Source organism: Tubulanus polymorphus, chromosome 1 (genome assembly GCF_964204645.1).
Source record: "Tubulanus polymorphus chromosome 1, tnTubPoly1.2, whole genome shotgun sequence".
In the NCBI taxonomy this organism is placed as follows: Eukaryota; Metazoa; Nemertea; class Palaeonemertea; order Tubulaniformes; family Tubulanidae; genus Tubulanus; species Tubulanus polymorphus.
Window position 1 is genome coordinate 30808590 of NC_134025.1, and position 26358 is coordinate 30834947.

A 26358-nucleotide genomic window follows, 5' to 3' on the forward strand; every position below is an offset into this window, starting at 1 on the left:
TGATCGAGTGTCTACCGTCATTATTTATTTTTTTCACAACTGTCTCCCGATAAAGACACGTCAGCTGCTGCCAGTGAATTAGAGAGAGATTATTAGACGCAATGACAATTAGAAGAAGTGGATTGTGATGAGATAAGTGGAACCGAGCAGTGATTGAGAATCATCCACTCCTCCAGACCCGACCCCTAATAACAAACAAACATGCAGTCACAGTTTAATATGAGAAATCCGGGTAAGAAGAAATTCAAGTCATTTTATTGAGAGAATTCGCAGAAACTTGTCAGAATCGATTACAAATTAGTATGTAGTATCAATGACCAGTTGCAATTATCCCGTTTTTTGGTGTTTGTCTGGTCGTCAATTGACATCCGACAATATAAGCATTATTTTTTGTATTGTATTATTGATTATTGTTGACCTGTTGTTTGTAGCTGTGAAGCGGTTGATGAAAGAAGCTCAAGAATTAAAAGATGCGACAGAACAGTTTCATGCTCAACCTTTAGAAGTTAGTAACACTTCATAGATTGATACAGAGGGGAGGGGGCTTGTCGCAAGTCAGAAATCAAAGATAAGATTTTTGATGTCAGACCCTCAGGCCTTGTGATAAGCCCTTGTAGTCATGTTAATAATGTTTGATAATTTGTAATGATATCGATGTTATTTTGTAGGATAATATATTTGAATGGCATTTCACAATTCGAGGTCCGATGGAGTCTGATTTTAACGATGGTATTTACCATGGACGCATTGTTTTACCTCCTGAATATCCGATGAAACCTCCTAGTATTATATTATTAACAGTAAGTTTGTCATAGTGTCGAATAATATTCCAGTTGAGTCAAAATTCAGCGATCTATAGAACCTCCAGGAGCTGGGGTTCTCGGCCTCTAAGTCAATGTTAGCTCATTTCCAATTGTTTATCTCAATTCACAACTGTGGAACTGCGTTGAGCAGTTTCAACTGAATTCCGTATAAACTCACTGTATGTTATGCTATATCCCTGTATTTTTGTTTTATAGCCTAATGGTCGATTTGAATTGAACACGAAAATTTGTCTCAGTATTTCTGGACATCATCCTGAATCTTGGAGGCCTTCCTGGTCGAGTAAGTTACATCAACAGCGAAATTCATTTAGGGTCATCTTTTAGATATCTGATCTAATATTCTGAAGTTATTTGTTTCAGTTCGGACGGCACTTTTAGCTATAATTGGATTCATGCCGACTCATGGAGGTGGCGCGTTAGGTTCTTTGAACTACACAACTGAGGAAAGGAAGATACTGGCCAAAAAGTAAGAAAATAATATGGACCCGTCCTGGACTCTTGATTGTTAAAAAGTTGAAATTGTCATTCATTATTGTGATATTCAAATATTTGTTGTAGGTCGCAGGATTGGAAATGTACTCAATGTGGTCATATAAAATACTTACTGAAACCAGTAACAGAAGCTTCAAAAGAAACGGATAAAGAAGCAAAAGAATTAGCTTCACAAATTAGTTTTAAGGTAGATTTGAAATCAGATTCTGCTGATTCTTAATTCATTCACTTTTGTGCCGAAACATTCATTTGATTGATGTGTTTGTTTAGGGTGAGAATAAAACGAAAAAAGAAAATGAGAAAAAACTGATTGAACCAACGACAACGACACGGGCAGATTCAACTTCAACGAATTCCACGACAGCAGCAGCAGCTGCTGCAGTGACACCTGCAACAGTTCCAGCGACATCAGCTGCTAATCAAAATATGCCTCAATTTCCTCCTATGTTTAACCCTCAAATGATGCCGTATATGTTTGCTCCTCCGGCTGGAGGAATGGTATATCCTCCTCCTCCGGCTCTGATGTTTCCTCCAATGACGGATATGAATCGGCATCGTCTGCCGTGGCCCGTCTTTCCTCCCATGATGCCGTACGGTTTCCCGAACCCATTCATGATGCCTCCTGCCGGTAGTTTACCCCCCGGCGCGACCGGTTTCCCGGGATTTCCTCCGCAGTTCGCGACCCCCGAATCTCCTTCTGAACCACAAACACAGTCCGCACCGGAACCTACTTCTACTGTTACCCCTGTCGAGACACAGCCACATCCTGCGTCTGGTGTTACCCCTGTTGAGACGCAGTCGCAACCTGCGTCTGGTGTTACCCCTGTCGAGACGCAGTTGCAACCTACATCTAGTCTTACCCCCGTTGAGATGCAACAAGAACCTGTGTCTGATGTTACCAATGAGAATACAACTTCATCCGCATCCGTTCAGTCGGAGCAGGACGGCTTGCATCGGAGGAACGTAGCTGCATCATCGCAGGTGCAGGAAACTGAGGAAATACAGCCTGCATCGACACCAGTAGCTGCACCTGCGGCAGCACCAGCTGATGATGTATTGATAGTAGGAATAGACTGGTATTCATTTGTAATTCTAATATTGTGTAGTTTAGGAATCGCTGTGTTAATGCTGCGACGACTTCAAGTGATCGATTTCAACGAACTTACTGATTGGTTATTTCATCCTCCTCCGCGGTGAAACCAACAATTAAAACATTCTAAAACAACGAATATTACTAGCATTTCACAACGATTATTTTACTGGTTTTGGTTTACGGACTGGTGCTACTTAAAATGTCTTATACGTACTGTCTATCTGTCGGTGGAACCTCGTTATAATGAACTCTGATAATAATGAATACAGAATTTCATCTTAAGTAACAAAATTTCATACTGAATATAGTGGTTCAGTGAAGTTCGCTGTCACGAGGTTCCACTACTGGGTTTCATTGTGAGTCAATGTTTTAACTTAAAAACCCACAGCTTTATCGATCGATTGATTGAATACTTGTCGATAAAACACCTATGACTTTCACATGTTAATGTGTTTGAGGGGTTTTAATGTTATTTACCTAAATAATTGTTGAATTATAGAATAATATATATATAAATGTAATAATGTAAAACACTAAATTTGTTTAGAAATATATGGTATAAGTTTCAAAACTAATGTCAGTGTTTCATTCCTTACAAGTTGTGGATTTGTCTCAGGTTGTGCAGATCTAGATCAAAGCAGCAAGGATGATGATAGATATCTAGCACGGGCGCAGTTCACTAAAAAGTGCTACTTAATGTCAAAACCATGAATCTCCCAAATTATGTGACAAACCATTGTTGTTATTATCTTGGATTCAATTCAATTGCTTTTATTTTATTTCCATAATTTTTTAACAAAGCACCACATGTGACATTAAAATGGAACGAGGACTGATGTCATAGTGTTCAGTCATGAAGCTGTCATTCGGAAATCATAAGTTGGCTGCCGAATTTTAGATCTCGGGTACGAAACACACATCAGAAGGCACAAAAACGACACGACTAAGGGTTCAATAAGTGCAGGAAACCTTGTCTAAAACTGAGGTACATTAAAATCTTATTTCAATGAAGGCATCAAATTTTCTACACATGTGAACTTAAAGTTAACACACAGTCTATCAAAACCTATCATGAGCCAATCAGGGTTTAGTTACCCTTCTACGCATAAATGTCATCAATAGAATGAAAGGAAGAACAAGGAGTGAAAATAACAATCATTTTCATCAGAGTCAACAAAATTACACAATAAATTAATTATAACGCAAACACAAAAATTTACAAAGCATAAAAACAGATCCATTAATTATAATTTTTAGGGCCGTTTGTCATAAAACATTACGTCTGCATAAATCAAAGATTTCAACTCCTTCCAAACACACTCATCACAATGCACAGGGAGAAGTTGACAATATTTGACCCCTCCCCTTCTCGCCCCATGGATGTGAATGTACTTTAAGTATGGCCCTTTTATATTTACACCGTACTCGCAATGAATGGAGTACGAATAAATGTCATATCTTTTGCGAAAAAATAACAGTTTCTTTGATAAGAATTTCTTACAGAATCGGATATCAAAGCAAACCGTAGAAATAGCCTTATACCCTCAGAACATCCCTATATAGTCTAATAACAAACTCACATGATATTCATCTTATAATGATTCATAAATAATCATCTCTCTTTTTTAAAAATTATGCTTGCTTACAACATGTATAATAGAGATTTAAGTACACAGTATGAATATAAAACAATGTGGATCCAGTTCGACAGTTGGGAGCTTGGAGTGAACTATAAAATCAGTTCATTTTCAATGAGCCAAATCTGAACACACAACTGTCGAACTGGATCCAGTTTCTGAGATGAATAGATATCAACTAAAAAACAGGATACAATATTCGACGAATCATGTGTAAATTAAGCATTTCTTACGTCGAGGCATCAGTGAGTAATTAATACCAGTAATCATTGTATATTCACATTCAAGCAGATTAAGTTTCAAATTTTAAGTAGTGAAATAGGCCACAAACATCTATAGTTTTAAATTCCTGCATCTTATCAGCGACAGTTTCTTCATGTGTAAAATATATTCAATAGTTTTTATCAATCACTGTTGCATAAAGCAGTCTTACTCGGACATGGCTAACTCGGGACTTTTAACTATTACAAAAACAAGTCATTTTTCTGACTACCTGATGTTTAAACTCAGACTTTATCTTAATTCGGGTCAGTTTTGAAGCAGTTACAGTTTGTTCAAGTTCGCCGTAGTTTACTGTAGAAACATCCCTTGAAAGATATAGGTTTAATAAATCATCGTCTTTTATTTATATTTTCATGTAAAATTCATTTGTGTAAAATTTTCATCATTGCTTTTTTAAAAGACATACACAACCTCAATGCCTTACAGTACAATAGTACTAATTACAGGATCAACAGTTCAATAGTTGTCTTAGTTAGAATTTAACTCAAAGCCAACTCTTAACTCACAACTATTGAACTGTTGAATCCTGATTTCTAGAAATAATTCATCCACAGTAAAATCGTTTCATTCTCGTATTCAATTTTCACGACAGCAGTTTTTAAAAGTGATTAAGAAAAGTAAATTATAGTTTCAAATGTATTTTCATTGTATATATATATTTGTTATCACTGAATGTATGACCACACAATAATTCCACCTGAACTCCAGTACATGTAATTCCACATCTACTGAATACCAGTAATTCCACATCGATTCCACATCCACTGTGAACCATTTTGGTTTTTATATACTCTAATACTGACCTGTATATTTATCACAGTCAATCAAAGTCATCTTCTGCAATCTGAAAATCAAATTACAAAGTAACATAATCGACCATTTATCAATACTTACGGACAAGTTTTCACTCAAACATCGTAAAAACAATTCATTGTTCAATTACAGTAACATGAATTTGAAATTCTCAAGTATTTCACGTCAGTTGAAATTCTGAAGTTCCCCTGATTTCCTGGTGCTGTGGGAATCATTTAGTAAATTCCAGATAATGCCATCACACAATAGTAGTCGAGGAGGTATAACTTACTTTCACAAATGAATGGTTCTGTAATTCACTAGCTGTTTTACGTAGTTTCGGGTCGTGTAGCAAACACTGAGTGATGAAATCTTTGCCTTCTGCGCTCAGATTCTCTGGAACTGGCGGCGTGCTTCCCATTCCTACTTTAAACATGATCTGATAATCGTTGTCTAATTCATGCCACGGACGCTAGAAATATAACATATCAATAATTAATTACTGATCATACGTGTTGCTATATCACTTCATCGTATGGATTATCAGATTATTTACCTTTCCAGTCGCCATTTCAATCACAACACAACCCAAACTCCAGATATCAGCTGCCCGTCCATGACCTGTTGTCTTAGTGCTTGTATACAGCTCAGGAGCCATGTATGCTGAAATATATACAAACATGATCAGATGACTCTAGCAGGGAGGCCACTTTTTATTTGATACACAATTTCCCTGACATTGTTTTCATAGACAGAAACTGTTTGATTGTCAACAAATTTCCATGTCTTTGCCCTGATTTCTAGCTTTTTACAAAATTCCGCGACTTTTTTAAAGAAAAGAAACTTCCATGATTTCTGGGTAAGTGGCTTATTGAAAATGAATCCAATTTTAAAGTCAAATTTAACCCAGGACAGATTCCATACAGTAACTCACCAGTAGTTCCGACCATACTGTTGAATTCTCCAGGAATTGTCGTATGATTTCGAAGCTTTGCGGAGCACCCGAAATCTCCTAGTTTCAGCTGCCCGGATGTCAACAAAAATATATTATTTCCTGAAACAAAAAAGTGACAAAATCTTCATCAAAATTCTCATTGAAATTGTTCCGACATGTTAAATAGTTTGACCCTACTTACCCTTGATGTCGCGATGGACTATTCCACGCTCGTGTAGTACGTTGATCGCCACTAATATCTCTTTCGTATATTTACGTATAAGTAATTCAGCGAGTCCGGCTTTAGCCGCTTCCTCTATCGTACCGCCATCGCAAAACTCCATAAATATCATTATATCATCTTTATGGACTTCAACTCCGTAATATCTGACCAGACTCGGGTGGTGAATTCCCTCAAAATTACGGATTTCATCCGCGATATCTTTCATCGTTTTGTGGTCGTTCGGTTGAAATGAGATCTGAATCAAAAATGATCAAAACTTCAATCTGAGCGTAAGTAATTACACAAAGCTGCCGGAAAACTGTGGATACGTGAATCGCAGATGAATCAGGAATATGATAAGTCAATGAGAATGAATAAGAGATTCTCCGCAGGGACATAAAACAAGAATTTTAGTGGGACACAAATTAATTTTCGATAGTAACTAGTTAGAAGGGAAACAAATCATTTTCAGGATGATTTACCTCTTTCATGGCCATTAATTCACCAGTTCCTATATTAACAGCAGTATAAACTTTACCAAACTGACCCTCTCCTGTAAACAGAGAAATACACATCATTAACTCACTACAATTAAGTCAAACTCTGTAATGAATGAATCTGTGTCTCGTACCTATTTTAATTCCTCTTTGCCATTTAAAATTCGCACGTTTCACGTTAATTCGAACATCAAGCTCTTGTCTAACAGACATCACTTTACCGATCATTTTCTGATCCAATAAATTATTTTGTCGTTTTTCTTCGAGTCTTTGAATCGCTTTTTGTATTTTGCATTTCGGACTCTTTTCGTTCACCGCGCAAGGATCGACTGTAATAATAAATACACAGACTAATTAGGGAAAAGTTTTTACAAAATCAAAATCATGATTTATGACAACCTCATCATTTCAAAATGAACATTTGGAACTCCAGGCAAACCCTCCTATCTGCCGCCCACATATCGGTGATAGGCCTATAGGATTTTGGTTTTATAGAGATGGCTAATTTTGACTCGTTCTTAGACACAATACCGATGTTTCATTCTCGGAAATTAAGCGGAGGTGGTGGTTTATCGGGGGTTGACGGTAATTGTAATTACGCTAGCTTTTTGAATGAAACCAGACCTCTGTTACATTATCAATGATATTGCAAAATCTATTATAGGAATTTTCTGTGGCAATTACCGATAATGAATTTAGTATTCTTACTATCATATTACAGTTTCCAATCTTTTTAGAATTATGAAATATTTAAAAAACATACATTATCAAAACAGTGAACGGATCTATTTTTGATGAATCTAATCGATGTTTCAATTTTTCATGATTTAAATTGCTCTGATTTTAATATAATTGATAACTCGAGCAAACCTTCTTCGATGTAAGAATTTCCATCAATTTCATGAACATCCATCACAATACCACCATCTTCTCCTTCTCCTATTGAAACTTCCATCGGATATTCGCTGATGCTGTGTTTACGACGTGTGAAACCTATTCATAAATAATTATAATATCTAAAATCAGTTTGATTAACGAACAGTTTATGTGTAATTTTTAGGCAGGTTTTGATTGGTCTCGACTGATGCTCTACCTATTCCAGAATAGAACCTGAGAGATGTGACCAGCATGGTTCCCACAGTTATATGAATTCAAAATTCCCAAGTATTTTTCCTAAGTATTTCATGGGTGATTTTTCAATTTTCCCGAATGGAAATGGTCACATATCATCATGCTACAGTCAACATTTTAGTGGTGACTAGTTGATAAAGGTGATTTTCAAGGGAGATCGCTGAAGAAAGTTGCCCTTGGCAAATGCACGTGAAATGTAATGAATTTCCCTGATTTGAGGAAAATTTTTCGAATTCCCAAATATTTCCAAACCGGGAATTATCATTTCAAAATTCCCAAGTTTTTTCCAATTTTCCAAGTTCTGTGGGAACCATGGTCTGGTAGAGAGTTTGTAATCCACAGTTCAGAATACGTTCAATCAAAATCTGCCTTACAATGATTACAACCACTGAGTCACTGAACACAGGGGTAGGGGTGGGGTGGATCCAGGATTTAGAAAGACATTCAGTTACTTCAGTAAATCTAATATCCCAACACAAATACATAATGTATTACTTGAAATATGTTCATCCTCACAAACCACCTTGGAGGGAAATGTCACATCTATTTATTCTTATCTAAATTAAAATATATTCTATAAATTCCTTAGTCACATTAAATTCTAGTTTCTAACAATTTGCCAGTTCCAGAAAGCATGAAATCAAAATGTGGTATGAATATTGCCAAGTGAATAAACTCAGCTATTCAATTGTCAATCAATCTCTGATGTTTAGAAAATATCAAATGGCATTAAACATTTGAAGCAATAAAGCTGGGTAGATAGATTATTACAACAGGGGTCAATTTATGCATCATTACTGTACTATCTAATTATAATGACAGTATTTCAAAATCTCTTTCCACAATAGAGAACTCCTTTCATACATGGTATTGACAATAAATACCTACATGTCACTCACATGTCAGCCACATGTCACAGGTGATCAACTGACCTAGGGTTGGCTGTGATTGGCTGGCTAGGGTTATGATGTCACAGGTGAGTTGGTCAGCTGACCTAGGGTTGGGCTGTGATTGGCTGGCTAGGGTTATGATGTCACAGGTGAGTTGGTCAGCTGACCTAGGGTTGGGCTGTGGTTGGCTGGCTAGGGTTATGCTGTCACAGGTAGTCAGCAGACCTAGGTTTGTGATGTCACTAGTGACCAAATATGGTTGAGGGTTGGGCACCAGTCAGTCAACTGTTTGAAGCCTGAAATTTACCGATTGTATAATTCAGAATAAGCTCTAAATATTGTGTATTCATATCCTAAAGCTGATCTAAATTGACCCCTGTGTTTATAAATAGCTGGTTAAATAGCAAGATAAAGATACATATAGTGAGGACATAAACAAAATCATATACAAAAGCCAAATTTGATATTCAGCATTAATTTCATTAAACATTGAGAAATTAATTAATGAAAATTAATTACTCATTGAAGCTGCGTGAAGCTCACCATTATCATTATCAGCAGCCACAACTAATCGTATGGAAGGAACTCCTGATTTCCGTCAGTACGTAATTAGAAAATAATCACAATCAATAAGTGACAAAAAAAGAACACGATGATTCCGTTAAAAAAAAAAAAAAACGATAAAGGCTAAAAATTCTAACGAGTTATTAGTGAAAATGATAATTAACATTAAGTAATTAATTATAGATATGTCTAATCATTCGAAGGCCTGGATATATTCTTCTCACCTGGATGTCGGACGGTGGGAATTCCTGGGGGTTGGGGAAATATAATTCAATTATTACTCTTAATTAATATCAATGAGCTCTTGATGGAAAACAGGATCCAGTTCCACAGTTCTTGAACTATAATTGAGTTCATTTTCACATCACAACTGTTGAACTGGGTCCTGATATTTTCCTCAATGTTTGCAAATGAAATTATGAAATATCTAGTTTTCATTTTCAAACAAAACATCATATATTTTTTTTAGAAAAACATTGTTTATCATTTCTCTGATAATGGTGAGATTTAGAGTCAAAATACATATACAGAAACCGTTAGAAAATAAACAAACAAGATATTTCATAAATTTTGGAATCTCATTTGATTTTTGAGCTCTTTATTTGTTAAGGTAATTTGAGGACTTTTACGTGCATAAAATAAATTAAATACGGTAGATTAAATTCCTTTGATTTATAGACAATTATAACGTAGTGTGACGCGTATATATATTATTGAGCTCTCTCTAACTACGTGACGTAGCAGAAGGTTTTATGCTTCATTTGAGGAATTATTTGATATACAATAGAATGAAAAGACTGATTGACGGACGTACCGAAATCAACAGAATGTCGATGTGGTGGAGTTGGTTCGCTGTTTGTAGATCTCGTCGATAAAGATCGGTTCATCTTCTGATTATTGTTATCTACCATTGATTGAGTACGGAGCACCAGTTTCTGGGAAACATCCGGACTGGAAACACGATAACCTGAAATCAACCCCTCAAATGTTTTAGACTCATCCGAAACGACGGCAAAAATGTTCGCTTATTTCAACTCAAATTTCACTCAAAACTGTAGAACTGGTTCACAAGAAAATAAAACTCACATTTCTGGTTGAATTGCTTATGGTTTCTTCATGTTCTTAACTCCAACAACAATCCGAACCGTTTTAAGTTTAAACTGTTTTATGAAACTGCACCCTGCAGAGTCCTGTTATTTTACCAGTATTGAGAATTTTCAACCTACCTCCAGTTGTTAAAGTGTTTGCAGTCGGTTTTTTCTCAGCAGTGCCGACTATATGACAAATACATTTCTGAATAGTTGTTCTAAAATTCTACAAACAGATACAAAGATGAATGAAGAGGAAATATAACTGAATTACCGAGCGTTCTCATCGTAGTAATTATGAATGAGAAATGAATTCTTACGTCAAACTGAGTTTCAGTCAAATGAACTAAAACACGTGGTTCACAGGCTATAGTTAAAAAGTCTAAGCCGTGATGAGCCCATCTGAAATATAAACATATCATCATTCATTGTAATTATCAATCAATTCTCGCATAGATTTTTATCAGAAATGAGCGTGATCAAACTCGCCGAAGTCATCACATTACTGAATTCATCTCAAGTGTAACTTCAGCTCGAGTTTGATAGTGTTTTGTGACTGTAATTTATTTCACCTTGGACGGATGCCTCTTCCTTGTTCACATTTCTCCATCGCGAAGCACATCCACTGCATGGCGAAACTAATCTGACCCTGAGCTAATTTCTGACGACTGTCACCAGTAACGAGTCTAGTTATTTCTTTATGATACTGAAAATTAACAACTCAAATGTATTAATCCTGAGAGGGTGATGGAGGGGGATGAGGCAGGTGAGAGGGAGAGGTAAGGGAATCAGCCCCGAGGGAGGGAAGTGAGAGGGAGGTGAGAGGGAGAGGCAAGGGAAGTGAAAGAGGAAACAATCCTTACTTCAAATCCGAATCTATAACATTGATTCAATGTTTCTGTGTATAGTTTATGAATGCTCGCTCGTTCAATGTCTTCCATTTCTTCGTCTAAATTCAGTTTTTCATCTATTTGAATAATTGCTGCCGCTATTTTCTCCCTGAGATCTAAAGCCGCCGACTGAAAAAACATCGAACTCTAAACTCACTGCTCTCTGAGTTTGTGTATATCTTCTGTATTTTCAATTTTATTTGTTGCTTGTTTCTTTACTGTTTATGGTTTGATCATTAATATCAATTAAGATTCATCTTATTCAATCTTATTCTAGACAAACCTTTAATTCAACCATAGATTCAGAGATCGCTTGATGACATGAAGTCTGCTCATTGACTAACATTACCGCCGGTCCCATCACCTTCTCAAATTCTTTACGTTGTAAATGAAGCTGTGATGAATGTATCACTACTAACAGAAGGCTTTCAACCTATTTAATTAATATACAAACAACAATATTTCAGGACCTGATTCCACTGAAACAAAGTCCATAAATCAGATCCTAAATCTGGTGCCACAGGAGCAGATCCGGGATTTTTGCTGGTGATTCACACTTTTCGATTTAGGTACATGACAATCTTATCTAAGTTTTTAGAGTAGAAGTTATAGTTTTAGCCATGTAACACCGAGTATGAGTGACGAGTTCATAGTAATACAAAATACTTACCTCAATATGAGACAAAGCTATAGTTATTTCAGCAGTAGTACCGACAAAGACGCTTTGTCCGGTCCAAATACTCTCAACGCGGTGACTGGTGACGTTCTCAAAACGTACGAGTAACAAATAACCTTCATCGGGTACAAGAGGATCGTTAGGACTAGGGATAGTCTCGTGGCCACACGTAGCGCTGAGAAGCTGCTGAAGCAGTTGTCCATTGTTCGCGATTGAAAACGGTACAAACATCTGATATGCTGAATTATGAGGAACTACGACCTGTTTAAAGATAACAGTCAGTTTTAAAGAAGCGTCAGCGAGGGAACGCGAATAAGCAACAGCGGCGCAGAATATTAGAATCCGGTTACGAACCTTCACGTGTTCGGTATCTTTCAGTTTCAATAACAGATCTTTATGAGCGACGGAAATGTTGAAATCGGCAGCAATTTCTAGATCGTTCTTCAGCATTTTCGCGAAACCGAGAGCCTTCGACGCTCGTTCACGAGCTTCATTGAATAACACTTTAAACTCACGACACGTGTGAATTATAGCTTTCCTAAAACATCAACATCAAAAAGTGTTCAATTCCAAAACCCCGGGATCCAGTTCCACAGTTGTGAGTTAAGATTTGACTCGGAGTTAACTCATTGAAGTGTTAAACACCAAAACCCCAGGGTCCAATTCCACAGTTAAATCACTGAAAATGAACTTACTTTAACTCTAACCCACAACTATGGAACTGGGTCCAGGATCCAGTTCCACGAGTTAAGATTTGACTGAGTTTACTCATTGAAAATGAACTTATTTTAACTCAAGAGCTTATTCTAACTACCGTAACAACTGTAGAACTGGATCCAGTTGCACAGATCTTGAGTAAACGTTTGACTGTCTGGGGTTAGATAAGTGTAGAATGAACAGTTTGAATACCTCAGTTCTAAGAATCGACTGCTTGAAGAATGAATATGTGATGAGCCGTCGCCTTCTTCATTCACATCAGAGGTAGTTCTATCAAATAAATGCATTGTGTATTCATCAATTCCCTGTTCGAGGAAATCAGCTATAGACTGCAGTAGATCTGTCGCCATAAAACTGTGAAAAAAAAACAAATATCAAACATCGATGAAGTTATCTAACAATAATACCTTCATCTTTGCAGGGCAATTAGTAGGCGGGGCCCAGAAAGGAACAACTTCTGAAGACCCATAGGCAGCCCTGATTATGAGGGTATTCTCAGAGACGTTTTGTATTCAGTTCTTACCAAAATCGTTTCCCAGCCTCTGCCTCTCCTCCGCGGACGTATGGACAGATTTTTTTCGTGAACGCCCATTCGTCTTCTAACGCGTTTTTCAGTCTTCTCGACGCCTCGGGTAAATTCTGTACCATCGACATCCATCGTTGTATGTACGAGAAATACACCTGAAAATCAACATCAAAAACCGCTCAAATAACCGTAGTAACTCGAGAACTTCTTTTAGTGTGAATAGAATAGGGGACATGAATTCAACTCAAAAGTCAAATTTATCCATCAACTATTGGAAGTGAGCCTGTCTCAACTATTGGAAGTGAGCCTGTCTCAACTATCGGAAGTGAGCCTGTCTCAACTATTGGAAGTGAGCCTGTCTAAACTATTGGAAGTGAGCCTGTCTAAACTATTGGAAGTGAGCCTGTCTCAACTATCGGAAGTGAGCCTGTCTCAACTATTGGAAGTGAGCCTGTCTAAACTATTGGAAGTGAGCCTGTCTCAACTATTGGAAGTGAGCCTGTCTAAACTATTGGAAGTGAGCCTGTCTAAACTATTGGAAGTGAGCCTGTCTAAACTATTGGAAGTGAGCCTGTCTCAACTATTGGAAGTGAGCCTGTCTAAACTATTGGAAGTGAGCCTGTCTAAACTATTGGAAGTGAGCCTGTCTAAACTATTGGAAGTGAGCCTGTCTAAACTATTGGAAGTGAGCCTGTCTCAACTATTGGAAGTGAGCGTGTTTCAACTACTGGAAGAGGGAGCGTGTTTCAATGAACACAATATGAAACCTGTAACTTACATCTAAAATATGTCGCATATCGCCGTCAAATGAATCTAAATCAGTGTCTAATAGTCGTTCCTCGGCAATCGGGTCGTCCCACACTACCGCTGATGCCATCTGTTTATAGTAGGATTTCACTAACATAGCACCATTTAGAGCTTCTTTACACTCGCTTATTAACTATTCAATAGAATATCAACATATAATTCATTAGAATTCTATATAAACCGCACTGTTTCATCAACATCAACAGTATTAACAATATTCATCAATATATACACAGTATCAACAGAATTTCACTCTTAATGAGTATAACAAAACATTATAAATGAACTAAGGTCAATCTTAACCACAACTGCGTTCCGATCATTAGAGGGTTATTAGCCTGGTTGAGGTTTCGGTTTAAGCTATTCTATTCTATTCTACCTATTACTGGTCAACTTCATCATGTTGAAGATTTTTGCCAGCTACAGACTTTTGTTGTTAAATCAGTGAGCCGACGAGCACTGATATATGTCCTACCTGAATAACATAGTTTCACAAGGATTCAAACCCACAACCTCTCGGTGGTGAGTCAAACATCTTATCCACCATGCCACAGGATTAGAGTATATGAAACAAGGCGCCCCCTGGTGAATGAACTACGTACTAACCTGTCGTATACTGAGTATAGATGGTTCGTTTTCGGGACACTGTTCGAGTCGAAGTCTGAGACATTCGTGTATAATATCTAACGGTATTCTCACTAGATACAGATAACACGGTCTAAACGACGGCAGACCCATCCGTACGAACTCCTGCGACGCAGTCATCGGACCTGCAGTGTCTGCCGGGTGTTTCAGGTGGCTGAAACTCGAGACAGCCGGTAGCTGAGCGGCGAGTGGGTTTATCAGCGACGGAGATGTCGCCAGTAGAGGAGACGACGACATTACGCAATCATCAATAATCGGCTGAAAATTTAAATAATTTCACGTGAAATTTACAGCACTTTCATTGATAACGGAATCGACAGTATGACCTCACTTCACAGCATTTCACTGGCATAAAATATGAATTCAATTTCTGATTAATAAACTGTCGTATATTCAGAGAAATGAAAATAACAAATTTATCCCAGAATTGATGAAAGTTTCTTGATTATAATCATTGTTTCCTTGAAGGATAAAAAAAAAAAATCCTGAATCTATCAGATGAATGAACTTGGAAATCATCAGACTCTCACCCTTATCATCAGCGGAGGATGAGGAAGAAAGGTGTGCCGTACTTACACGTATTCCTGCCGTAGATAATGAATCTGGAAATGGATGTTTTTCTAAAACCTCTTTCGCTCGTTGTAATGAACTGTCCAGCAGTTCATGAATACGTAATAACAACTTTCTCATTCCCATCTTCTTCAACGTTTTATCGACGAAGTTTCTATAAATGGCCGTCTTGCTTCCGGCTGCTGATTTACACGACGATTCGTCCAGACTCAATTCACTGGAATTACGGGAAATGCTGGTTGGAAATGTTGGTCCAACGTCCCTGGTGCAGATTAGAGAATCGGTGCAATACAACATCACACAAAGCACATGCATATTTATTATTACTGTTAACAGCTGACTGTAGGAAATAGGGGCAGGGGTAAGGGGGGGATAGAGGAGGGGGTAGGGGTAGGAGGAGAGTGGTAGGGGTAGTTTAGGTGGTTAGCTTTATTTTAGGTTCTCTGTCCAGTTTCCAGTATCATGAGATGCTCGGTTTAATTGCTATTTCAATGAAGACAATTAAAACTTGATTGTTTTATGTTTAAACTTTTTTTCTATGAAACTGAAGCCGGTCAGGATAAGGAAGGATTTTACACAGAAAATTAGATTTGTTAAAGTTACAACAGTTACAGTTATCGTTAAAGATAAGACAAAGGTTTCTGTTAAGAATTATCGGAAGCTTCTATAAATTCATAAAAGTCATATAAAGTTCCTTTTGATTGCACTCTTCTGGAAAAAGGAATAATCTAGATCTACTTTTGGTGGCCACATTTGACTAGTCCCTGATTTTTTTTAAAGAAAAGAAAATTCCCCGACTTTTCGCTGATTTCAAAGGTGGCGCCACCCTGACTATTCCATCTTCCACGAGAGCACAATTGAAAGCGACCTAAAGAGAATAAACCGCGCTGAACTATAAACTCACCGGTTAGCTGCTGCTCCTTTAACAGGAGTCGAACAATCAGCTGGAATCAGACTGGGATAGGTATCTATATCAGGAGTCGGAGGTCCCGATATTATCTGTTGAAAATTCTCCACGGACGCCGAAAACCGAACCGATTTATTTAATTTCGACGATAAATTCTCATCGACGAATTCGGGACTTTGAAGATTATGAGAGCTTAAAACGGGACTACTTAAACTATCGCCGATAGTGAAATGAGCCGAGTTACACGGAGTACAGTCGGTGCCCGTATAATCGATATCGTACTGATTCGGACCGTCCATATCTAACCACGGCCAGTCGTGATTGCGTAAGTTTTTAACCCCCGCGACGTTCGCCATCAGTCGTAGTTTATGAATCAGATCTTTAGTAATATTCAACCAGGTGCACAACATATCGACGCGATGTCTGAATTGTGTACTCAGATACGTCGGATGATCTTTACCGATCGCTCGTGACGTCGGGTAAAGTTTCTCGATCGATTCTAATTTCAGTAATAACTCGTTAGTTTTAATTAACGCTTGTCGTTGTATATGAATAGTTTCGGCGTTCAGCGTACACGTTGCCGATAATTCCGTCGTCGTCGCCGACGCCGTTCTAAACGTCGTCGATTGTTGTAAATTCTCCGTTTGAATTTCGGCGTATCGTTCGGTGAAACGTTTTACTTCGATCGGCGCTGAGGAGGAATGCAATAATTCATCGTCGGTTTCCTCATCCGAATCATCATCATCGTCGGAGTTATAAATCGCATCGTTGACCTCGACTGTACCGGCGGCTCTCGTTACGCCATCGTCCGACGGTTTAAATCTAAATACAATGACCTCGTTGAGGATTTTTGGTACTTGTTGTCGATGGTGTAGAATATATTGATCTACGTCGTACATGTCTTTATTAGTTTGCCAGCCCTGTAACTCTAACCAAATCAGATCGTTTACTTTCATCTGCCAGACTTCTTCCTCGGCTGACGTCTGCCGCGAGTAATTAGCCATCGCTTTCTCTTTCTCGTGTCGAGCTTTACTGCCCATATTTATCAGTTTCGAGAATATTTTCGAGAATTCTAATCGATCGGCCGGACATTCCTGTTGACCGATGGACGAGTGTTGACGTCGGGCGAGTAGAGCGCCCTGTAACGCCCCGGCCGGGTGACTCTTCGATAAACCCTTACCCATACATAGAATCTGTTTAGACGAGTTTAACGTCAGGTACCGATTCGGTGAATCCACTTTCATATTGGAGAGAGTCTGTAACGAGGGCGGAGCTACCGTCGTCGGGGGAGATGAGCTATCGACGATCTGATTTTTTAAGTCTCGTTCACGCGATCGTAAACACGTCGAGGATTTCTTCGCGCGCCGTGATTTATCTATACCCGTCCCGTCCTCCTCGCCGCGCGATCCGAATATTAAAATATCGTCATTACATTTTTCGATGGTGATCGATGATTTGAACCCGGGGTCGCTGAACGTATGACGCGGATATCGTGTCTTTTCTCTGATCTCCCGGAACGACGATTGTTTCTTCCCTTTAATCGTGCGTTCTTTCTCGCGTCGTAAAGCTCGCACGTTCGAAGGTGGCGTTACCGCATATTTTTCCAACTCGTTCCGCGCTTGTTCGTAATCTAACGAATTCAGAGGCGAATCCTCGACTTCGGGTGAGATACATTTTTCATTCGAGTCACCGCATCCTTTTATATCTTTCTTAGTCCTGAAAAAAAAATTGACCTTTGATTTTTAATTTTTGAGTCATTCACATCACAACGTCAGAAACTTGTCAACTTGATGACAGTAATGGAATATTCTACAGTCACAATGCTGCATATGAAACTCAAATATAATTGATACTCACTGGTCATTATCGTAACTATCAAGAGGATTAAAATCCTCGTCAGGAGAATGTTTATGTAGGCCTAGATCGTCTTCGTCGTCCATTTTGTATTATTACTAAACGAAGAACTCATTCGCCATCTATTGGAAAAATTTGAAACTATTAATTCGGTCATAAACTGTATCGAAAATCTATTCAGTTTTCGTGAAAAATAGCTCAATATCTTAATGAAAATAATGATGGAATAGAGATTGCAATTCTAAATCAGTGTTTTGTTTATCTAAGAGCCAGCATATCATTCGCCATCTATTGGAAAGGTGTATTTAAGGGAACTTGTCTTACAGTCGGTGACGACGTTGCAAGCAGAATAATGTTTTTATCGAGGTTGGCAAAGTTGTTTCTTATGATAGCAAGCCCGATGTTCGAATGCAGTCACGAAAAAACTAGACCCATTTTCCAACATCCATTTCAGAAATAGCGTATTTGCAAAAGTTTACTTTTCTCAGTGAAATGAAAAATCTCTGAAAGTCCGATAACGCGTTTTCTCGTTATAATTCAATTACAGAGTCCTGGGTGCGCGTTTTATTGCGTACCGCTGGCTGGCATCATGGCAACGGTTCACTATACGGCGTCTCTTACGAATTCCTGCGTTAAACCTCCCGTAAACCCGAGGACAGGACTCGCTTATACTTTACAAGAACGTCGATTCGACAGCGATCACGAGGGGGATGAAGCTGAAAACGACGTGAATCGCGAGATCGATGATCGTGAAAATCGATGTCCAAATCGACAGCAGCAGGTGCCCGTTCATAAACAACAGGTGCCCGTTAATACCGTTAACAATAACACCGTTAAAAATATCGAAACGAGCGCGATGACCAGTACAGATTTACTGGATAAATTAACATTCGAATTGGGCGACTTAACGGATGATGAATTCTTCGATAAATTACAACAATTGAAATCGGAGCATAAAAAAACGTTATCGCTTTACGAAAAATTATACAGCGATAAAAAAGTTGACGCAGATGAAGTCGACCCGGCCTTTCACATCGATATCCTCCGTCAGAGCGTAGAGAAACCATCGAGCAGTGATCGTGTCCGAGATTACTCGTCTAAAACCTGCTGGATGGCGCCACAATCCTCCGCCGATCGTCACGACGACGAATTGTTAAATCTACGGCGACGACAAGACGCTTTATTGAACGATTATTGGAAAACAAAAACCGTTAGAAACGAGGAGAAACTGGTGGAGGAGATTTTCAGAGGGGAACGCCCGGAAATATCATCGGCTGCAGCTCAAAGTAGAATCGACGACATGTGGGAGAATTTCTCATTGGATGATTACGCGCCGGTAGGCAGGAGATCGCCGGGGAATAAACCGCCATCTGGTGGCAGTCGTAGAACCAAGCAGACGGAATCGGGCTGGAGACATCGAATTACGATTCCGAAACCGTTCGAGATGACGCAACGCGACGAGAATAAACCGAAAATCAAAACATCGGCGATGGTCGATTTGGATCGGCGCGTCGAGGATCGCGTTAAAGAGGAAGAGATCGAATGTCAAAAGAAGTTTAAAGCTCGACCGGTTCCGGCTCACGTTTATATCCCTCTGTTCGACGAGGTGATGGAGAAAGCCGAATCTCAGCGACGCCTCAATCGAGAAATCAATAAGGAACTCTTAAAATCGAAAGAAAAACCGTTTAAGTTTTTAAAACGCGAAGAAGACAAACGACAACATCGTCACGATCGAGTACACAGCGCCCCCTGTCATTACAGTCCGGCACCGATTAAACCGTCGTTTAAAGCTCGTCCGATTCCTCGAGCGGTGAATGAGGAATCGGTGATGGATCGAATCCGCGAAGAAGAGGAATACCGTAAAATACGTATCGCGATGAGATCCGAGGAGTTACTCCGCTCGGCCGCGTTACCTCCAAGTATGGAAGCTCGACAGAAAGCTCGCGACATGTATAAAAATATGCTAAAAAATTCGAATAACTCATCGAAGAAAAAACTGAATCGTAATAATTCACGATCGCGAGTTCGTGATCCGCCGAATTTCGACGAGTTGCATAAAAAGTTTCATAAAGAGATGATAAATAAAGTGAAAGTGAAAGAATCGACGGTTTGTAAACCGTTTCTGCTGAGGACGTCTTCGATTCCTTCGAATATTGATAAGATTCAGGACGATATTCGAACGGATGAACGAGAACTGACGGAAACTCGATGGCCGTTTAAAAGTAAACGAGCGACTCATCGCGGATCAACAGGTGAAATATTCTATTATCATTATCATATCATTATCCATAGGGTTTTATACCAATAAGGGTCCAGTTTCACGAAAAAGTTTAAGCCAAAAACTGTTAAGTTTGAATTGTTGTCCTCATTGAGAACATGTAACCAAGTAACCAATAGCAATTACATCAGAAATATGAGTTAAACTTTTTTGTGAAACTTGTTCCTGAACATAAAATTACAAAATTAAGATGGATATGATGTATTACACTGATACATTGTAAAACATTCACAGATTTGGAAAATGAAAATAAAAATTTCTGAGGCTTTTACAGAAGTCTCCTCAGACCATTCAGACCCCCTGGATCCAGTTACTATGTAATTCTGTGTATTGATGATTTGAGATTTGAATGTCTAAAAAATGTTGAATTTATATTTTCAGGATCTTTGAATCTGTCTCAATCTTTAGACAACATTCCCGCTAAACTGACGACTTCAGCTGAATTGAGATCGAGCGCAAATCGGTAAGTAGAAAAATAATCACTTCTAAAATAAAACAAAATCTCAGATGAAAATATTTTTCCTACTTTTAAATCACCCACCCTTAATTATACACTGATAGGAATCATTTAGTGGAAATAGTAGAATAAAACTTTGATATTTCATTACAGAGGTAAAATCCACCAGATGAGTCTGAAAGAGCAGGAATTGAGAGAAAAGAAGAGACTTCTTCGCGAAAAAGAGAAACGTCTGAAACGTGAAATTGCGGAAAAAGCCGCAGCGAACGATCAATCGACTTCGCTGAAACAAACTGAAAAAGAAAAACTCAAAAGATTCAAGTAAGAAATGATGATCATGTTCAGATTAACTGTGGGTTCAAGGGGAAATCTGGCGTAAAACAATAATCCCGCTATCCTAGTAAGGGATCATTCATTTATTACGTACTCTTTAGGGGAGGGGGAGGGGTCAGTGCAATTGTGTACTGTAATGCTTAATATATACGAAAAAATGGCCGATTTTGCGTACAGAGGGGGAGGGGGGTTTAAAAAGTCAAATTTCGTGCGTACATGATGAATGAATGATCCCTAAAGTCCAACTGGAGTATTTGAGATCTACAGATTACGTTTAATGATGGTTTGTTTTATTTCTATAGAGAAGCCGAACGTGAAAGAAGTATCGAATATCAACAGGAATTACGACAAATGAAAGAAAAACTCAAAAATCGACCTTTCCTTTTCGAACAACAAAGTCAGGTATGACAAATAAAATCTGTCCTTTGATTCGTGTCACGATCCATGAAAATCTTTACAGGTTTTACATATATTTATAATAGACTCCACTTTAACTAGAATCCTTCGATTTATTCGATTAATAGGTGAACGCACGGAAACAAGCAGAGAAGAGATATTCAGATACGATACGTGATGCCGGTTTAGACGAACAATTCATCTATTCTAAAGGAACTGCAACTACTGATTATAATGATGATGATGACGATGATGATATAAGTGATGATGAGGAAGTTGATGAAGTCGGAGAATATGAATTATAAACTTTGAAAACATTACATATATACAGAGCATTATCTGCTAAATTCCAAAAGCTGGTCTTATGGGAATATGTATTCTGATATTGTACTATTATGATAGTTGTAAAAGACAACCGAGCTCCATAGTTGTCAGTTAAAGATTTCTCTGTTGTGTCGAAGTAGTTCAGATTTGTCTTGTAGCCAACGTAATTGAAACTGACCTGAATTTGATTCTGCAGCTATTGCGAATCTCGAGATAGAGTCATTCAAAATGAACTAATTTAGAGTTGAATCTAACCGACGACTGTAGAACTGGGTCTAGAACCTTCTGTTGATTATGATATTGTTAGTACTTGTAGATTTTAGTATTATGTACTGTAAAAGGTTTAGGTTTCAAACTACTGTTGATATTGTGTAGAAATATGTTAGGTAGGTTATTAACTTTGAGTTATTTCGTAGCTGATTTCTTGTATTCACTGTTAGATATTTGTGCTATGGCAATTGGGAATGACATGAACAAACTCTACTTTGTTTTCAATGCTTATTCGTCAATTTCGAGCAAAGGGCTGACTCGATGTTAGCTCTATTGCCAACTAAAAGATAACTTAAGTAGCGACTGGAAAAAATACAATAGCAGCGAATGTGTTTAACTTGTATCACGTGTAGGAAGTGAGATTGTTGTAGATTTCATACTAAACTCGCTGGTAGAGTTTTAATAAAGAACTGAAGTATCTGAAATGCCAAAAGATGCTCCTCAAAATTATTATTTACTAAGTTGAGAAAATACATTGATTGTAACATTATATTTTAGTTGTAAATCTGCCTTATATCATTTTCATATCTGTAATAAATTATGAATGTCAACTGTAAATGTATTCTTGTTGTGATGTAAAGATTTACACTTATTCTCTATCAAACATCAACTTGGAATTCGAGGTTTCTTGATTCAACCCGTGGAGTACTGGTACATGGGTCAGTTGCTCAAAAGTTGGTTAAAGATAACCAGTGGATAGTTGACATAGTAACAATGAGCTTTTAATTGTCACTATGTCAACTATCCACTGGTTAACTCAAACCAACCTTTGAGCAACTGACCCCAGGTGTTTTTGCTCGATCCAACGTCTACAGCACTCACCTTTCTTTTCATTCCAAAAACTCTTCTTGCTTTAGATCTCACAGGATGATACATTTTCTCCAAGGCAGCAAGTGAATTCCAGGACAGTCTGAGTGCCGATGGGCCATCACATGAATCAAGAGTAGGACATATTCATAGTAGTTCATATCGGTATAAACAAAGAACCAAAAGATCCAAACCAAAAACAAACATGTTTTATGTAAACATATCTAAAAATATTTCATTTATTCAGTCTAAAGATTCCATTTATTTTAAAGAATTTCAGCTGCCTACGTGAATTTCTTTCTGACATTGAATTTCATCTTGTAATAAATCAACAATGTGATCGATGACGACGTTTTGATTTTCTTCGTAATTATCGTCTGTCGTTTGTATCGTTCCATCTGCTTCTATTGTTGTCTCGCTTTGAACATCGAATACACCTGAAAATATACGAGCAGCAAGACATAAAATATCAATTTTAAACCAGATTTCTTAAGAATCATCAGGAATCTAAAATGGGATTGTAAGTTGTTCTACAAACCTGTGTCATCCCCATCTTGATAAACTAAAACCTCAGAATTCTCAAAAGGAAACAGTTCAGTAGTTTCAGTTGTAGTTCGGTTGTCTTGCGTCGATTGTTGCGCGTCTGTTGTGTTTTTAACGTTGCATCGTTTCGTGTGTATATTACGACTTCCAACTTGAGTGAAAGTTTTACCGCAATTCTGACAACTATACGCTTTTTTCCCTGAGAAAAGAAAAACAAAATGAATCAGACCCAAGAATCATAATTCATATTCGGTAATCTAAAAGTTCTAGTTCAACTGTTCTCTATTTAACTCTTCTTAACATAATGTTAACTAAAATTGAGCTCAGAACTGTAGAATTAGATCCTGAATTGCTATGACTCGATACAAACCTGTATGAACAGTTCTGTGTTTTTTCAGACTAGATAATTCAGCAAATGCCTTCTTACAATTTTCATATTCACATTTATAAGGTTTTTCTCCTACAAAAAGTGATAAATAATACACATATGAGAAATTGCAAGGTATCTAGCACAAGTCCTTTAAAGAACCACTGTTGGAACAAACGGAAAACATGAATTTGAGCTAGATTTGGTTAGATTTGTTTTCAGAAAAACGTTGGCTTAGCGAGCACTAAGGTTGGCAGCGGAGTTGAATTGTTACTTACCGGAATGTATTCGCGAATGGTTTTTCAAATTTCCAGCAGTAGTAAACGCTTTACCACAACCGGTCTCAGAGCAGACGAACGGTCGGACGCCCGAGTGCGTTCTCATGTGAACATCACGTCTCTGCGACGTGTAAAAACGTTTATCACATCCCTCAATTTTACATTCAAATTTACGTTCATTCCTGAAAATATCACAAATTATTAACATTAGAAGTCATCAATATCATACGCAACGCTTAAACAGAGAAAACAAGTTAGAAGTGAATGAGTCAGGCAAGTTTCGATTGAACGTTTGTAATCAGGTATATCGATCCCAGATTACTGGCCACTTCTATCAGGTTTACAGATTACACTACTCCCGAATAGGTAGAGTGTATTCAGGTCAAAATAAACACCCGAGAAGAGAATTCTGGAATTGGTAGAGACCGATCAAAACCTGCTTAAATGAGGAAGGGTACTGAGCTAAAAATCATTCATTGAGAAATCTCTGAAAGTCCCCTGCAGCTGTCTCTGAGAGCTTCTACTGAAAATGACTCTCTCTCTCTCTCTCTGTATACAGGCATCATATCATTTTGAAACAAGAAATGAGAGGCTGACATACGTACATGTGGGTAAATTGATGATATGCTAAATGTGCTGGCCATGCAAATTTTCTACCACATCCTTCAAAATCACACGTCAATGATTTCTGGCCTGCGTGTTTATCCTTGTGATATTTAAAGTTACTCGCCGATGAAAATGTTCGTCCACAGCCTTCAACTTCACAAATCAGTAACTTCTCGTCTGAAATATCAAAACACCTCCAATAATTAGGGTTAACATGTAAGCCTGCCCAGAGACAAGCTTTATGTAGCATATACCAAAAACAATGAATGCAATAAACTCTGAGCTCTGCTGGTTCTGCAGTTGAAATCCAGGGCCTGGTTTTATAGACTGGTATTACCATTACCTTTAACCCCAGGGCTAACACAATTGATAATGAATGTAACGAGTTAGCCCCCGGACGAAGGTAATACCAATCTATAAAACCGGGCCCAGTATATTAGTCAAACTTGCTGCTTATGTTGTTTGTGACAATCATTATGTTAATAACTGTAAGGATCCGATTACCTTTAGTTTTACTCGTCTGCTGTTGCTCAGACAGACACTGATCAGCTCCAATCATTCCTGTTGTTATGACTTCCATTCCAGGGTGCTGACCAGTGGTCAGTAAACTCGATACATCAGTGGTCAGATTAGTGACCGGTGTTTGAAATGTGATCTGTTGTTGTCGCGTGTATAAATGGTCGAATACTACGTTTGCTTCGACGGTGCCTTTCTCAATGTTATTAGACAGTAATAGTACGGGTGACCGCGTGTCTATAATAGGTGGCGCTATCAGCGTAGGATCGGCAGGTACATTCAGATACATGTATTCAGTTAATCCATCAGTTATCACTGATGCCGAACCTCCGTCTATTTGACCAGTCGGATAAACATACGATAAAATCGGGATTGTAGGATTGGCCATACATGCAGCATTCTGTTGCTGTAAATCGGTCGGTAACGCCATTATTAAATTCCCAGCATTCGCGATTTGATTGGTTACCTGGGTAACCGGGTTTAACGGTAAGTATTGTTGCTCGCATACCGTCGTATCCGGTATCATAGCAACGATTGATTGTTGTTGTGGTTCATTGTTATCTATGAGCGTTGTTGTTATCGGTGGTAAAGCTCCAGCATCCACTGCTGCGTCGCTGTAACCAACCTCCGCTGCAGACTCTGTCACCGCATCATTCACCGCTGGTGGTTCATAGATACTCAAATTCTCCTGCTCCATCAACCATTGTTCATCATCGTCACAGTTATCTAACAAACCTCCATCTTCATCAGTTTGTGTAACAGCGCATACTGTATTCACTATACGAGTACTGTAAATATCACCAGCTTCCATCTCTGCCAAATAAATTCATTGAATTTAACTTATATTTAAATTTTTTCACGTTAATTCTACCTTTTACTCCTAATATAGAGTTGATTTAAAACATCTAATACTCTCATCAATTCACAAATACAGACTATTCATAATTATAGAAAGGAATGGGACTTAGAGAGGTTAATTAAACTAAATATCATACTTTTGATGAGCTGCACTGGAATAATGACAAACAGCCACCAGCGGCAAGCGAGTGTATTGCGCAATCACCGAATTCGACGCTTTCGCCGTCTAGCGACAGAGCTGCCTGTGGCAAGTAAGTGTATTGCGCAATACTCTAGGCCGATACTA

General features: G+C 38.2%; 4 protein-coding genes across 10 annotated transcripts; 2 read left to right on the plus strand and 2 right to left on the minus strand.

Moving 5' to 3' along the window:
• The first annotated feature begins 13 nt into the window (after window positions 1-13).
• LOC141906682 (uncharacterized) lies at window positions 14-2961 on the plus strand. 2 transcript variants are annotated; one of them, XM_074795976.1, is made up of 8 exons: window positions 14-232; window positions 432-505; window positions 669-800; window positions 1020-1104; window positions 1185-1290; window positions 1383-1503; window positions 1587-2283; window positions 2347-2961. In XM_074795976.1, the coding sequence occupies exons 1-8, from the start codon at window positions 202-204 to the stop codon at window positions 2511-2513; spliced, it is 1413 nt and encodes a 470-aa protein (XP_074652077.1). In that variant the 5' UTR covers window positions 14-201; the 3' UTR covers window positions 2514-2961. The 2 variants fall into 2 exon arrangements, with proteins under 2 accessions (XP_074652077.1, XP_074652069.1); XM_074795968.1 differs by having other exon boundaries at window positions 1587-2961.
• Window positions 2962-3164: 203 nt separating this feature from the next.
• LOC141901296 (mitogen-activated protein kinase kinase kinase 4-like) lies at window positions 3165-17530 on the minus strand. 6 transcript variants are annotated; one of them, XM_074788463.1, is made up of 24 exons: window positions 16183-17530; window positions 15285-15540; window positions 14670-14966; window positions 14035-14196; window positions 13254-13411; window positions 12923-13084; window positions 12368-12551; window positions 12008-12274; window positions 11621-11770; window positions 11311-11466; window positions 11020-11153; window positions 10768-10849; window positions 10586-10673; window positions 10174-10326; window positions 9315-9383; window positions 7645-7767; window positions 6909-7103; window positions 6760-6830; window positions 6257-6533; window positions 6055-6174; window positions 5677-5783; window positions 5413-5592; window positions 5132-5172; window positions 3165-4633 (listed from the first exon to the last, which is right to left on the minus strand). In XM_074788463.1, exons 1-23 carry the CDS (start codon window positions 17427-17429, stop codon window positions 5149-5151), a joined length of 4662 nt encoding a protein of 1553 aa, XP_074644564.1. In that variant the 5' UTR covers window positions 17430-17530; the 3' UTR covers window positions 3165-4633; window positions 5132-5148. The 6 variants fall into 6 exon arrangements, with proteins under 6 accessions (XP_074644564.1, XP_074644587.1, XP_074644570.1 ...); XM_074788486.1 differs by having other exon boundaries at window positions 3165-5172; window positions 15285-15495; XM_074788469.1 differs by having other exon boundaries at window positions 3165-5172; window positions 9339-9383.
• A 1098-nt stretch (window positions 17531-18628) lies between these two features.
• LOC141905884 (protein FAM161A-like) lies at window positions 18629-22637 on the plus strand. Its single transcript, XM_074794968.1, has 5 exons — window positions 18629-20291; window positions 20699-20780; window positions 20928-21095; window positions 21410-21509; window positions 21632-22637. Exons 1-5 carry the CDS (start codon window positions 18629-18631, stop codon window positions 21806-21808), a joined length of 2190 nt encoding a protein of 729 aa, XP_074651069.1. The 3' UTR covers window positions 21809-22637.
• Window positions 22638-23153: 516 nt separating this feature from the next.
• On the minus strand, window positions 23154-26256 carry LOC141913586 (uncharacterized). The gene is made up of 7 exons (XM_074804964.1): window positions 26210-26256; window positions 25203-26027; window positions 24698-24875; window positions 24093-24274; window positions 23818-23907; window positions 23443-23646; window positions 23154-23341 (listed from the first exon to the last, which is right to left on the minus strand). Exons 2-7 carry the CDS (start codon window positions 26023-26025, stop codon window positions 23181-23183), a joined length of 1638 nt encoding a protein of 545 aa, XP_074661065.1. The 5' UTR covers window positions 26026-26027; window positions 26210-26256; the 3' UTR covers window positions 23154-23180.
• Between the last annotated feature and the right edge of the window lie 102 nt (window positions 26257-26358).

Excerpts from the sequence above, each read along its gene's own strand:
- LOC141906682 (XM_074795968.1), top strand. The coding sequence starts at position 202 with ATGCAGTCACAGTTTAATATGAGAAATCCGG. Across the intron at positions 233-431 it reads GTTTAATATGAGAAATCCGG|CTGTGAAGCGGTTGATGAAA; the intron begins GTAAGAAGAAAT and ends TGTTGTTTGTAG. Across the intron at positions 506-668 it reads TTCATGCTCAACCTTTAGAA|GATAATATATTTGAATGGCA; the intron begins GTTAGTAACACT and ends GTTATTTTGTAG.
- LOC141901296 (XM_074788463.1), bottom strand. The coding sequence starts at position 17,429 with ATGAAAGTGGATTCACCGAATCGGTACCTGACGTTAAACTCGTCTAAA. Across the intron at positions 15,541-16,182 it reads AAAGGAGCAGCAGCTAACCG|GGACGTTGGACCAACATTTC; the intron begins GTGAGTTTATAG and ends AATCTGCACCAG. Across the intron at positions 11,154-11,310 it reads GTTATAGATTCGGATTTGAA|TATCATAAAGAAATAACTAG; the intron begins GTAAGGATTGTT and ends GTTAATTTTCAG.
- LOC141905884 (XM_074794968.1), top strand. The coding sequence starts at position 18,629 with ATGGCAACGGTTCACTATACGGCGTCTCTTACGAATTCCTGCGTTAAA. Across the intron at positions 20,292-20,698 it reads GACTCATCGCGGATCAACAG|GATCTTTGAATCTGTCTCAA; the intron begins GTGAAATATTCT and ends TTATATTTTCAG. Across the intron at positions 21,096-21,409 it reads GAAAAACTCAAAAGATTCAA|AGAAGCCGAACGTGAAAGAA; the intron begins GTAAGAAATGAT and ends TTATTTCTATAG.
- LOC141913586 (XM_074804964.1), bottom strand. The coding sequence starts at position 26,025 with ATGGAAGCTGGTGATATTTACAGTACTCGTATAGTGAATACAGTATGC. Across the intron at positions 24,275-24,697 it reads TATCATCAATTTACCCACAT|GAATGAACGTAAATTTGAAT; the intron begins GTACGTATGTCA and ends TGATATTTTCAG. Across the intron at positions 23,342-23,442 it reads TCAAGATGGGGATGACACAG|GTGTATTCGATGTTCAAAGC; the intron begins GTTTGTAGAACA and ends GTATATTTTCAG.